Below are 13,799 nucleotides of genomic sequence, written 5' to 3' on the forward strand. Positions count from 1 at the left end.
ATATGCCAATGACACAAACACACACGCGCACACACACATTGCCTATGCAGTAAAATCACCAATCTGATCTGACGTTTGCTTGCAGACGGCAGCGGAGCGTAGATTTTTCTGTATTTATTTATTTTCATTTAACCTTTATTAATCCGTGCCTCTTTCCGAGAGGGATTTGTCGTTTTAATTACAGCGCGTGTCAAGTGATAGCCTCGTTCCCGTCACCTGTTTCCCCATCTTCCCTGTGTGTTTGTGTATGGATAGATTTTAAGATAAATGGACGGATGTAAAATCATGTCTAACAGACAAAGAATCTAAAGACCATGCGTGTGTGACGTTTAATTTCCCCTAATTCCAAACTATCTGCCAGGAGGCATCCAGATGTCCCGAACCCTTCCATTCCCCCAGCCCACTTTCCCAATATCCACTTCACTCTTCCCATCTTCTCCCTCTCACCTCATTCCCTTCCTCCACCTCCTTCTTTTCCCAATTTAGCCGCGCAACGGAGAATTACACCGGGAGCAGCGGCCCCATTATCTAAGCAGACTCGTGTGTCCAGGCATGACTTTGTGCATGCGCACAAAGTCTGCTCCAAGTGGCCATTGATTATTTATGACAATGTTGATTAGCTGTCACTTTGCTTCGGCACTCCAGGAAGTGTCTAAGATGACGAGAGAATTAACCTATTCCCTGTGGCGGGCCCCGCAGGACACAGACACACACACACACCCACACACACACCCCGACACACACAACTGCGGTCTTATTTTGTTATGTCATGGCGTTTAAGCAAATATCTTTCTGTGATAATGTTTACATTTAGGCTCATTCTTTCTTCATTACTTTTTCTTTCCTTGTCATCGTGTCGAGTGTATTTTTCATGTTTTTATGCCAATGTGAACATATGAATAGCTTTAATATATTTTTTTCCTGACTGGCTGGCTTCTAACCCTCCGCCGAGGTGCTAATGGCCTCCTGTTTAAAACGCTCAGCCCAGGAACAATAACCCAGCACCGCCACCTATTAATGCATGTGTGCCCGAGTTTATAGCAAATTAAAGGCTTTTAATGTTAAATGGCGGCCCACTTACACAGCTAATGTAGACTTTAGCGGCAGCCAGCCGCACGCTCTTAAAAGGGAAATCTATCTTATGATGTCATGGCCGAGAGGTGGAGGAGATGTAGCGAGCGTGCCGGTAGTGGTGGCGGGACGAATAGAAAAAAAATTGCATGAGGATGATGAAGAGAGGGATTTTTACTTGATCATTCTGTTGAAAAGTAAACTGCTCTCGACGTGGGATACTAAGGGCACCATAGGAAAATAACAGGGGTTAAAGCAAAATTCCAGCACATTAGAGTGTGTAATAAATTTTGATTTCTGATAATTGTGCATTTTTTTTTTTTTTTTTTTTTTTACAATTTAAGGAGTGTTGCACTCTCTGAAATGAATGAGGAATGTAAAGGTCCCAAATGTTGCCAGGGGTGAGGTTATGTATGCCTTAAGGTAAATGAACATGCTCTTTCAATTGACTTCTACATCGAGTGAAGTGAAGAAAGTACAGCTGGAATGTGTGGCCCAAGGCTGGTTCAGGTTAAAAGTATGACATTTTGAACTAAGTTCCTTGAATATTTCAACGCAGGCTGGCTGAGGTGTTTTATTTATATGGAGGTAGTTGCGTTACGGATAATGATTTTAAGCCTGGCTCATTTTATCACTGTCATCGTTTTAGTCACATAAAAAAAAAAAATACCTGTATTGACGATACCAGGTGTGTGTACTTAGTGAAATGTGAAACTGTGGACTGATGTAAACATGTTCAAGACATACCATCTTCATGAAGGGAAATGATGGTTAAGGTCACCTGGGGTCCTCAATCCTGTTCCTCAAGGGCCGATGTCCTGCAGGTTTTCCATCTCTCCCTGCTGCAACACAGCTGATTCAAATGATCAAATAATCAGCAAGGTCTGCAGAAGCTAGATAACGATTGCTCAGGTGTGTTGCACTATGGAGAGGTGGAAAACGGGCAGGACACTGGCCCTCGAGGAACAGGATTGAAGACCCCTGCCTTACAAAAAAAAAAAAAGAAACATTTTAACAGCAATTTTGGTTGCTTTTCATATGGATCCACATTTAAGCCATTTGAAAATTTAGGTTGCACAGTAGTTGGCACACATCAGACTTGATCCGATTTTTCGATCCGTTAATCTGGGTATGATCTGTATCTGTTATATATGAACAGATTTGTTAACAACAACTGTGACTCAAGAACAGAACCTTGAGGGACACCATACTGGAATGAAATCAAAAGGGCCGCGCAAAACAAAATATCTCTTACTCTCACATGAGTGAAGTCAACATAAACGCGCCCGACAGTTAACGAGCCGAACACTTCAGATAACGACGAAACATTTATAAATAGAAATAAATTGTTTTGTGTCAATTTTATTCTGTACATTTCAATCATGTCTGCCGCTGTTTCCTCTTTAGATATGTTTATGAGCTGGAGGCCATCACAGGCGGCGGCGCTGGTTTGAGTGACAAATATGTTATAAAAACACCATACTGGTGCCCCACTGGGATCGCAGCCCCGCACAATGTGACAGTCACCGGCCCCCACTCCATCTCCTTGGCCTGGACCCCTCCTGGTGAGTCGCAGTCCAAACAGATGGATGGTCATTTTCACAGCATCTTCATCAAAATGACATGCAAATTAGTTAGCATTGTCACGGTGTTTAATGATATAATTAACGATGAAATACATATTTGTCTTGTCGTGACAGGTATGTGCGTGAGTGAAGAAGCATTGTCATGGAGACCATATTCTGACAATAAGAAAAAAAATTGCCGTATGGGTTGAATTGGAAAAATGAAGGCAATCTGGTGGACAAATTGAAAGCTGCGTTAATGTATTGATTGTTGCAAAAAAAAATATGTAAATGATTCACTTTTTGTCTAATTTCATTGTGAGAATTGTTATAAGAACAAAGAAGAATTGTTACGTGCATCATAGCATACAGAGCAGGGAATGTTTCCCATTTGAATCACTTCTTCCTCAGGTCAAACACAAACAAAATCCCAAAGTAGTTTACTAGTCACCTTCTGGCCTCTCAGGACCCGCACACACACACACACACACACACACCCCCACACGCCAGCATACACTTTGGACTGAGTTTCCTGCTTATGGGCTACTGATTGTCTGCCCTAACCCATCTATCGCTGCTCATTAAGGTCTCATTAGCATGATTTCCTATCTCGGAAACTGCTTATAGGGCCAACCAGCACAGACACTTTACTTTGTTGAGCTTGTGGCTTTGTGTGCACTTTTGCTTGGCTATATTTCCAGTGTTTGTGTTTGTGTGTGTGTGTGTGTATATCACCGCGGAGATATTTCCATAGGCAGGTCTATTCTATTGTCATTATGAGTTGATTTTAAAGGTGAGGAAATATCGTCTGGGTTCTCACGCTTGGTTAACTCTCAGAGCCCAGAGTCTGGAGTGACTCTGACGTGTGTGTTATGTGTGTGTGTGTGCGCGCGCGCCTCGCTCTCTGGCAGTGTGTGTACATACATCCACATGCGTTTGCATCTTCATATGCATAAACTAACCGTCAAAGCGTTGACGTATGGCTATTAAAACGGCAGCTACCATTCCTTCATTGTGGTTGTATTTGTGTGCGAGTGTAGAAATATACGGCTGTTTTGAGAGAGAAATGATTTGAAAATCACACGCCAGATTCATGTCGGGGGAGAAGGTGGCATATTCATAAATATCACTTGTGTGTTTGGTCTGTAAGTGTGCTAATATTAAAAGTCGATTGTACCACAGACACAAGTGCAGAAGTGTGTGTTGTGTGTGGGGGTGTGTGTATGCATCTAGGTGCATGTGTGCATATATAAGGATGGAGGAGGGGGGGGGGGGGGGGTAATTGAAGTCTTTCATTTGTCCGGTAATCAGTTCTATCTCAAAGATATCCAGAGTTCATGAATGTTGAATTACCCCATCACACTACAGTTGGCCTAAATTATGTAAAAAGCTCCAGGGAGAATATTCGCAAAGTCTATGAGTATGTGTGGTCACTGTGTTCCCGTATACATTACTTGTGTAGTCCACAGTTAAGACCTGGAAGTTTTTCAGGAGAAAATATGAAGTAGAGTTTGTAAGGTCAAGTCGGAAAAAAAAACGTTTGTGGCAAATATATGCAATAAGGACGAAGGGGACTTGGTTTATCTTCAAACGCTGAATTAAATTAGCGACGGAATGTTTATTCAGGGCTTGTGTATTTCTGGCGACTTTCTTCCGAAGCTATGCCTACGATATAATATTTGCCTTTATTGCCAATGGGAATTGTTTTGGGATTATGAAATTGTTTTGATGATAGTATTGAATGTGTGTGTGTTCTCCCCTTTTCTCAGCCGACTTCAACAGTAGCCGGCCTGTAAATTACAACATCCTGTTGAATCCTGGAGGTGAAAATTCCACAATGCATCCCACAGGCCAAAACCAGAATTTAACAGTGAACGGTCTTCAGCCTTTCACTTCATACTATGTCCGTGTGCAGGCTTGTCAAAGTGGTAAGTGGAAGATCCCAAGTTAGTTACGAGTTCCCTTACCGGTCGGGTAAAGTTCACGTTTTTTTGTTTGTTTTCTTTTCCTCTTCTGTGCGGTCCAAGGTGGCCCGCGCCCCAGCAGTTGCGGACCACTGATCTACATGACTTCTTGATGTGACCTTTACAGAAATGTCACAAAACTGTCTTATGTCCCGTGTAGGTGGGTGCGGCATAGGAGAGGGCGTGTACGTTCGGACTTTAGAATCTGTGCCAGAACATCTATCGCCACCCTCAGTCAAAGCGGCAGGTGCAAGTTTCCTGGAGATCCGTTGGTCTCCCCCCAAAAAACCCAACGGCATCATCACCTCCTACCACATATACAGGTAACTCACAACAATTCCACAATACTACGTTTGCATCATATTTGAACCTTTTCAAACCTCATAAAGACGTGCATGTATTGCAGATGAGTTTTTGGAGAGATGTCGTTTCAGGCAGAGCCTTTTCTTATGTGCGTGCATGTGCTGCCGTGTGTGCTTTAAGTCCCATCGAAGGTCACGCTCTGCTTGTTGACCAAAGAGTGTGTGATCTGGATGCAGGGTCAGATTGGACTAAGCCCTTTAAATCCTCCGGAAACACACATTAGCATAGTAGCATACATCCGCACTCTGACACACCTGGCGTGATGAGACTTAACCAGAAAGCCGCTAAAGTCACAATAGTCGTCTTTTCGCTCTGCATATTCACTTAACTACACATTAAGACATCTTTTTGTAAGTGCATTGAAGTTCACAAAAATTCATCCATCTGCTTTCTTTAACGGTCGTCCTGGTTAGGGTTGGCAGGTGAGTCCTGTGCTGTCCAAATAATGACCAGCATCTTTTCAAAGACTTTTCAACTTAAATAAAAATAGTTTCCCCGCTTCAAAATTGTCTTTTTTTTTCAATACCCCCAAAATTCTCAATCTTCCAGTTTAAAGATTTTATTTTTTTTTTAGCAAGTCCCCTTGTGTTGAAAAAATGTGGATGTCTAGATCGGGTGTGGGCAAACCACGGCCCGGGGGCCACATGTGGCCCGTTAAACGTTTTAATCCGGCCCGCTGAACTTGAAAAAAATGAAATTAATAAACCTTGTTCATGTTTTATTTTCTAAATACTGTGGTTTTTCAAAGACACATATATTGGTGTCATCCTTTTGTTCACTTTTATTTAAAATTAAATGTATTTTTCTTTTCTCCGTTGTGGTGAGGTTACCAAAACACTCCATTCACACCCACACATTTTGATTGGACTCTAATCATGTCAGCCAACTCAAAATACCTGCATGGCCTTCGTTCTCTCTGCTGCGCAACCTACTCTGATGAAGTCAGACTTCTCTTAGTTTGAGACAAACCTTGACAGTGAGATCTGGATTATAATGCCATCAAGAATTAATTCTTGAAACACTTTGGAAAATAAGAATAACAAAAGTCTGGTTTGATTTAGTATCTTCTTTTTACCTAATTGTCCCTTTAAATTCTGATCCATCAGGTCCCCAATGGAAACCGAGGAGGAACTGCTGGTTTTCATCTGGTCTAGTGGACCCCTCGAGTTTTTCGATGCCAGCCCCTCCTTGCGTCCATTTACCTACTACCAGTACAGGCTTCACGCCCACAACTCGAAAGGCTCAGTTCTGAGCCAGAGGACGTTGGCGCGGACCCTGGCAGCAAGTCCGAGAGACATGCCGCTTCCCACTGCCACACCCACTGGTGAGTTCTATGAAACTCACATTTTACTTGAACTTCACCTTATTCCTTTTTGCATGTGTTATGCACAGGTGCATACTCTATCCACCTAAAATGGAGTGGGCCAAAACTGCCCAATGGTGTCATTTCTCACTATAAACTACTTTACAAGAAGCACCAGCTGGACCCGACATTCAACTCACCTGCAGTGATTGCACTCACTGTGGAGGTAAAAGCACACACACTTGTATCCACATTCGCTCTCCCAAATGTACAAAAAGTACTGTGTATTAGTGATAGACCGATATGCTTTTTTTGGGGCCGATACCGATTATTAGTAGTCATGGAGGCCGATAACCGATATTTGAAGCCGATATTCATTTGTTGAAAAAAGTGGTAAAACGGTGTCAAAATTTTGTAAAATAGCGACGCTAACACTTGACTGAGTTTATTTGCCTTTAAGCATGTTTATTAAACAACTTTAGTGATTCACAACATATTAAATCTTTTTTTAGATCTTAGTTTTAAGCGTTTAAAAAAAGAGCGCGGAGATCTCAGGCTCAACTGCAGTTATTATAGTTCAATGAAAACAAACATCTCTTTAAAGTTTACTACGGCTAATAGTTTTCTTTTAGTTGTGAGTTGTAGTAGACTCACATTATTAAAATTTCGACAAAGTCTGTTGACTGTTGCCTCCCGTCGTGCGAGTGACTCGAGGTGAAAAAGCAAACAGGCAGCTTACTGCTGATTGGCTGCTACCCACTGCACAAGGAACCAATCAGATGGTGCTATGGGTGGGTCAATCTGCTTCTGCAGGCAGGGCCACCAGCACTGCAGAGAGAGAGAGAGAAGTGTGCTTGCAGCAAGCCAAAATAAACCTGCTTTTAATTTTTCGGCCTTGAAAGTTTAAAAAAAAAAAGACAGATGCCGATAATCGGCGAAAATGCCGATAATTGGCCTGGCCGAAAATCAGTCTATCATCTGTATACTATGTAAAAGGTACACTTAATGGACAATTCATTAGGTACACGAATGAAAGACCTATAAAAATCGGACTCTTCTTAACTTGTGCAGGTGCACCAAACAACAATTTTCACGTTATAATAGTTATGTAAATGTCCGTCTTTGTTTATACATTGTGTCACAAGTCTGTGAAGATGACTTGAGCTACAACAAAAGGCCCCAAATTGAAGATACATTTTTATACAGGAGTTGAGAAGAGGAACAATGTCAGTCGAGAAGTAAAAGAGGCGCGTCAGACCAAGAGAAAGGTGAGGCAGGGTGATAGATCTGCGGAAAGAGGGAGGAGAGTATATGGAGGGGAAGAGATACAAGTACAGATCTATATTCTGTCCAAACGCGTGGCCTCTTCTCCCTCTGTGACCTTTGGCGTGTCACTCATAATTAATACAAGATGTAAATGGAGACCTTTCACCTTCTCATTGATATGGAACACTCTGTTTGTGTGCGTATGTGTGCGGGTGGGAGGCTCATTGACATGGCATAGACTTATTTGCTGGCAGTCATTTGTCACGCACCTGCCTTCCACGCAGATGCTCTGCTTTTGCACAATCGCACAGTGTGTCGATAAGAAACACGCAAAGTAGATGAAAAGGGGGAATTTTCACGTTTTAGTTGAAAATGGCATTCAAGACTGATCGAAAGTTGAGAAGAAGCCACTTAGAGGTTATGAGGAGCTTTCTGTTTTAGGCAAAAGTAAACAAAAAACCACGGCTGACACTTTGCTATGAAAGTATTTATTTTATGATTAAATCGTGGAGAAAAGGTTAAAAAGTCTTGACAGCGAACCAAATCTGATACACAGACTTGAAAATATATGTTCATGAATTGAATGAATAACTTCCAAAAAGATCACAGTTGCAGATTTGTGAGCCGCATTCTTGTCTTATTTTGAGGTTGAAAATGTCCGGCTTGTGCAGCCTTCAAAACAAAAACAAAAAAATAATCCCAAATGCTTTCAACTTCTCATCATAACCACCCCAGCCCAACAATCTTTTCTATTCACATACCTCAGTTTGTCGCGAGTGTGTGTACATACACACTTATTGGATCTGTGTGTATTTGTGTGTGTATTGATCTCGAGCTGGTTTGGAAACTTTGCTCTGTGCCAGCCTGGCTGATTAATGGGGTCGTCACACCAATCGGACGGAATGAGGGTATGGAGCGCAGGCGGCCTGCTTTGCTAGACCCCGACACGCTGTTTGGCACTGTCTCTCACGCACACACACACACGCACACACACGTGCAACGTCACAACGCACATTTCCTCTCGCCATGCCTTGCAACTCAGTGACAGACGAGTTAGTCACTCGGACATGGCTGTCAGGCTTTCTTCCTTGCATCCTGGCTCTATTTTTGGACCTCTTTTTTTTCCTTCTACGCGTCAATCTCATGTAATAGCTGCTCTTATCGCCAATAAGGAAGTTATGTCTTGTTGGCTGTTATTTAGCAGGATTACACCAAAAAAAAATAACAAAAAAAAAAACAACTCAAGCAATAATTTGGATTCACTGTTGTAAGCATTTTGAGATTTTCTTTACTTGAATTTTGGCATAACGATGGCAAACAAAATCAGGGTGAGCAGAGCGCTGTCAAATATTATTGCCACCTATGAACCAAAATAAAAAATAAAATGTATTTTCTGGAGTATAAGGCGCACCTGTGTATAAGCTGCAGCAACTCTTTTGGGGGAATTTCTTTTTTTATTTAGCATATTTTCTGAACTATAGAGCGCCCCTAGCGGTGAAAGAAACATCCACAGAAGAACTGCAGCCTTGTATTAGCTGCATGGTTCAAAATCTAGGATTTAAAAAAAATTACTAAAAAAAAAGGAATCAAAACTGATGAACCTGCTTTGAAAACAAATTAAAACTTCCAAAAAACAAAACTGAAATCAAAACTAACCAAAAATATAGTACGCTACTATTATAACCTTGATGCCGAGCAGGCAGGCCCAGACTTCCTTTTCTCTGGCCACATTGTCCAACTCCAATTTTCGGTCATCGAGCCCAACTAAGTCTACGCCGAGGTCTCTTCTCAGAAAATGTGATTTCCAAGCATACCTCCACTGACTTCTCTCGAAGTTAAGAAGCAGTTGCTCTGCCGAGTGCCTCGTGGTTGACCAAGCTCCTCACCCCTGAAGCAAAGCAGGCAAGAAACGCCTGTCTTCATCTTCCCTATTTGCTTCATATTTGTCAAATATCAAGTATGAAAAGGCTTTAAGGACCTGTCCCGAAGTGTAAGATCGACGCAGGAACAACAACTCCTGTTTAATGGCTGGGCAAGCAGGTCCAAAGAGACACACTGGCTCGGGTTTGTTCAGCCTTGGCGGAGGTCGCGGCTCTGCTGCGTGCCATTCTGCTTCTTCCCGAGCTTTTCTCCCTCCTTTTTATAGTTAATTTCCACACTAGAACGATTCTCATTACTCAGGGTTATTTTTGCTTGATCACCACATTCTCAGAGTGGACTTTAGAGGACAAAAGACACGCATTTGTTTAGTGGAGCTCGCGTCAGGACCCACACTGCCTTCCTTTCTTTCGTCTTTTGTCTTCTTTTTACTTGCTGTCAAGCCTTCTCTGCATGTCTACTTTTTCTTTTGCCTTCAGTTCATAGATCAGCTTTCATTTTCTTTCGTTCCAACTCCTCCTCTTAATTTCCCGATCATGCCACCTTCTCATTCCTGTCTGGTCACATCACTTTTTTTTTTTTTTTTTTTTTTTTTTTTTACAATGTCGTTCCCTCCCTTTATCTCCTCTTTACTGTCCCGTCCTCTATATCCCTCCCTCCCTGGGCTCCTCCAGATGTTTCACTCTGGCCCTCGGGACCCCTCGGGGAATGGAGACCATGTGTGTGTATGTGTGAATTTGCGCCCACTTTTCTGTTGATTTACTCCAAGCGGTTATGGCTTTCCGTGTGCATGGATTACATTTCCTTGCATGTGTTTGCGCATCAGTATGTGAATACGTCGCTCCCTCGATTTGTGCCGTATTAATACATGCCATTGATCAGAGCGGGACCCCTGACAGTCATCATCCCTGAGAACCATCTGGCCGACGCCTGACGCTCCCTCACCCAAACACAAGCTGACACCCTATTAATCTGCTAGCGGCATGCATACATAGGCGTGTACGTGTGCGTTTGTGTGTCCGCGTGAACAAATGCGCGCGTGGGAGACATTGTTTAATGTGGATGTTAGAGATTAAGTGCAAGTGTATGCGCTTACATTTTCCACATGCACCTGCCTCTGCGCGCGCGTGTCTTTGTGCGCTCCCCCGCGCACGCTCATGCAAACGCGCACACACATCATCCGCCAACAACAGCCGGTGCGGAAGGGAGCTGAAGGGTGCTTGGAAATTAAGGTTATTACACAAATTGAGCCATATGGTCTAAATATTTCAGAGCTGAAATTTACTAGGCAATAAAAATGGCCCCTACCTCGGTAATGGTGTAAATTACAGCTTAACCACCAGCGCTAATGATGTCCTTCTGTACGCCCCGTAACCAACCGTACATGAAGGACACATTGTTTAAAAAACACCCCAGGAAAGGCAACGGAGAGAGGGAGGGATGAGAAAAGGGCAAGAAGGAAACGGGGATGTCAGAGGGAAGGAAAAGGTGAGGAGTGCAGGAAAGAAATGAAAGCGGCTATGGAAGTGGAGTTAAGGAGAGAAAAGAGGAAGAGATTGATGGAGGGAGCGGCGTGAGAGAGAGAGCAAGCAGCATGTTTACAATCTGTTAGTTTACCATTAAGAGCCCATCAGAGAGCACGGGCCAGCCAGCCAACTGTGTTTCAAGCCAACGTGAGCTTTCAGATATGGCACGTGTATACTTAATCATACACCCTTGGAAAATGTAGAAGATGTGGCAGCTAAACAAATGATAGTGGTAAGCATATGCCGGAACTTGAGTTCAAACACACAGGGTGGGATTACTTAAGCATGGCAAAAAAAAATGCTCTGGGTCAGTAGAAATGTGACCATGTGGATGAATTGGGTGGATACCTCACAACCAGTTAGCTTTTATGCTAGTGTTAACTGGTGTTAACACGGGGGGAGTGGGGGATTTAGTCACCTTCAAGCACTCTTATCCTCACTGTGGGCTGCTTAAAAAATGTCGCGTCCACATCATACTGTCAGCCATCTTTCTGGAAGTCCTTCCTTTCGCGGCTCCTCTCGGACGCTAGGCGCTAAGCTAGCCTGCTCTGTACGATGTCGCGATGCGGATCCACTCCGCTACTTCTCCTCGACCTCCGTGGCGGCAAATAGGCTCCACTTCTAACAAGTGGCAGTGTCACTAAAGGTGATTGAGGAGTCGCTAAGCATGAAAAGCTCATGCTAATTGCTAATGTGAAATGCACCGTTGGGAAAGACCGCAATACACTTTTCACAAAAGTCTGGCGAGAACTGAATTAGAGTGGATGGCAACCAGGTAAGATCAGAAAATTTGTATTACGATTAATTTGTAAAATAGTTATAGATAGTGGTAGTAGATAAAATAAGACAAGCATCACGAGGTGCTTGAGATAAAAATGTTATTTGACTTTGTGCGCTATTTTATGTTTTGAGGTCTACACATTTAAAAGTGATTTACACCATTTTTAAACATTTTTTTAAACACTTTATCTTTGCTGCGGGACTATATTTTCATTTGTCAATTGATTTAACTGCATAAGAAGCAGAGAGAAGAATAAATCGACTTTCTGACCCATTTTAAACATCAATAGTTACCTTTCATATTTAAATGACCCATTTAGAAATACCATTATTATATTTGCACTTTTCCATTCAGCATTTCTGTGAAATAATTCAATTAAATGTCATGATATCAATTTCAGGACATTTTGTTAAGCCCTCAGTCACTAATTGAAGCAATTAAGTCAAACAAAAATCAGGAAAAAAATATTTGAATGTTTTCTTATATTGATGTATTAAGACCATGTACATAAGTAAAAAAAAAAAAGAGACATTTTTGATTTAAAAAAAAAAAAAAAAAAAGATTGCATATTTATAAATGATGGCAAGTCGTATGTCAGTTTAAAAACCTTTAGAGAAAACTGCCTCCCTCACACAGCCTCTTTATTAGAGTAACATCATTTATTGTTTAGATAAGATGATCACATTTGTAAATGTTACTGTACATAGTCAATATTTGAAGAAAATGGTGAATCACATCTAATTTGAAATATCTGTCCGATAAAATCCCAATTCACTCTTTTCCTAAACTCATTCCGCACTCCTTACATTCATTGCGTCTCTACACAAACATTCACTTGTTGGCTTTAACACCCTTAGCCTCTTCTGATACTGTCAAGCCTGGCCGCAGGAATAAGAATGACCAGGCTTTGCCCTTGCTTTACTTTTTTGAAAGAGCCACGCACAGAAAGGAGTGGAGAGAAAAAGGTAGCGAGGCGAGAGAGACGAGCGATGAGGAGGGTGAAGACAGGTGACGAGAGAAGAAGGGATAAGAGGACTTGCATGCAGAGTTCATTAAGGCCTCCGGCCTATCAGACCTCTTCGTTAGAGGTCTTCAACTCTGATTGGAGGGCTCTCGGCGTTTTGCATAAGCGGCCAAATAATCAGTCTGCTCCTCTTTGTTGCAATCTCCATCTTCTCGTGTTTCTTCTAACTCCTCCCTCTGCAGCCATGCATTTCGATCGGGCTTGTCTACAGCTCACTTGCAAATAACACTTTTTATGCCTTTCTCCTCTTCCATACCCGCTCACACTCATGCAAGTGATAATTTCTCAAGAGGTTTTATACTGCTTCCGTCTCCCGCTCGCTGGCTCGTACTCCCGGTAATAACAGGTTGTGTGTTATTGTGTCTTTTGTGAAGAGCCGGCACGATCCAAGCGCTGCCCGTCCACTTGTCGGTAATGGCAGCCACAATATGATGGTCATCACTTCAAAGTGTGAGAGCGTGTTTGTTTTTTTTTTTTTGAAGAAGAAGAAGCTGCTACTTGAGTGCACAGTCTGGTCTGGAGGAGTCTTCCTTGTTTATCAATGTGAACATGAAGACAGGCGGTTTTTGTACTTGGCGTCCATGACTGAGGATAAGCGGTTCAGAAAATGGATGGATGGAAGTTGAAAAATTCTTTAAATTACATTGAAATTGTAATTCCTGTGAATCTACTCGGTTTTATTGTCACCACGATACCACTCAAAGTTCACAACCAATCAACTCTCTGACCGAATATGTTTAAAGTAGTTGAGGTCAAATTAATTTTTGATACTTCTAGAATTTGTTGTTCATTTAATGAAAGAACCCGATTGCCTTGGATGAACTCATTGGCAACTTCCATGTTTTTATAAGTCAGTCATATGAGTCATTTATCTTGAGGAACTTGCATTTGCATTTGATTTATATTTAAGGTTTCAATTAATCAGTAATGGTAACGAATAGGGATGGGAAAATGAAGCTTCAAATTTGCTTCATGAAACAGTTGTTGTATTTTTGAGTCCTGTAGATGGCACTGTTGCTTTAAAAAAATGGCGAGTCAGCCCAATGTTGAACAGAGAG

The 13,799-nt window shown here is 42.1% G+C and overlaps 1 protein-coding gene across 2 annotated transcripts in view; it reads left to right on the forward strand.

Moving 5' to 3' along the window:
- ush2a (Usher syndrome 2A (autosomal recessive, mild)) overlaps nt 1–13,799 on the forward strand; it is a 158,542-nt gene that overhangs the window by 125,342 nt on the left and 19,401 nt on the right. For both annotated transcript variants that reach the window (XM_088296343.1, XM_088296344.1), the window contains exons 70-74: nt 2,479–2,636; nt 4,406–4,564; nt 4,761–4,923; nt 6,070–6,287; nt 6,356–6,492. In XM_088296343.1, the coding sequence (XP_088152469.1) occupies nt 2,479–2,636; nt 4,406–4,564; nt 4,761–4,923; nt 6,070–6,287; nt 6,356–6,492 (835 nt within the window). The remainder of the gene's footprint in view (nt 1–2,478; nt 2,637–4,405; nt 4,565–4,760; nt 4,924–6,069; nt 6,288–6,355; nt 6,493–13,799) is intronic.

Source organism: Idiotropiscis lumnitzeri, chromosome 5 (assembly GCF_059441095.1).
Source record: "Idiotropiscis lumnitzeri isolate Australia: NSW breed Sydney's pygmy pipehorse chromosome 5, RoL_Ilum_1.0, whole genome shotgun sequence".
In the NCBI taxonomy this organism is placed as follows: domain Eukaryota; kingdom Metazoa; phylum Chordata; class Actinopteri; order Syngnathiformes; family Syngnathidae; genus Idiotropiscis; species Idiotropiscis lumnitzeri.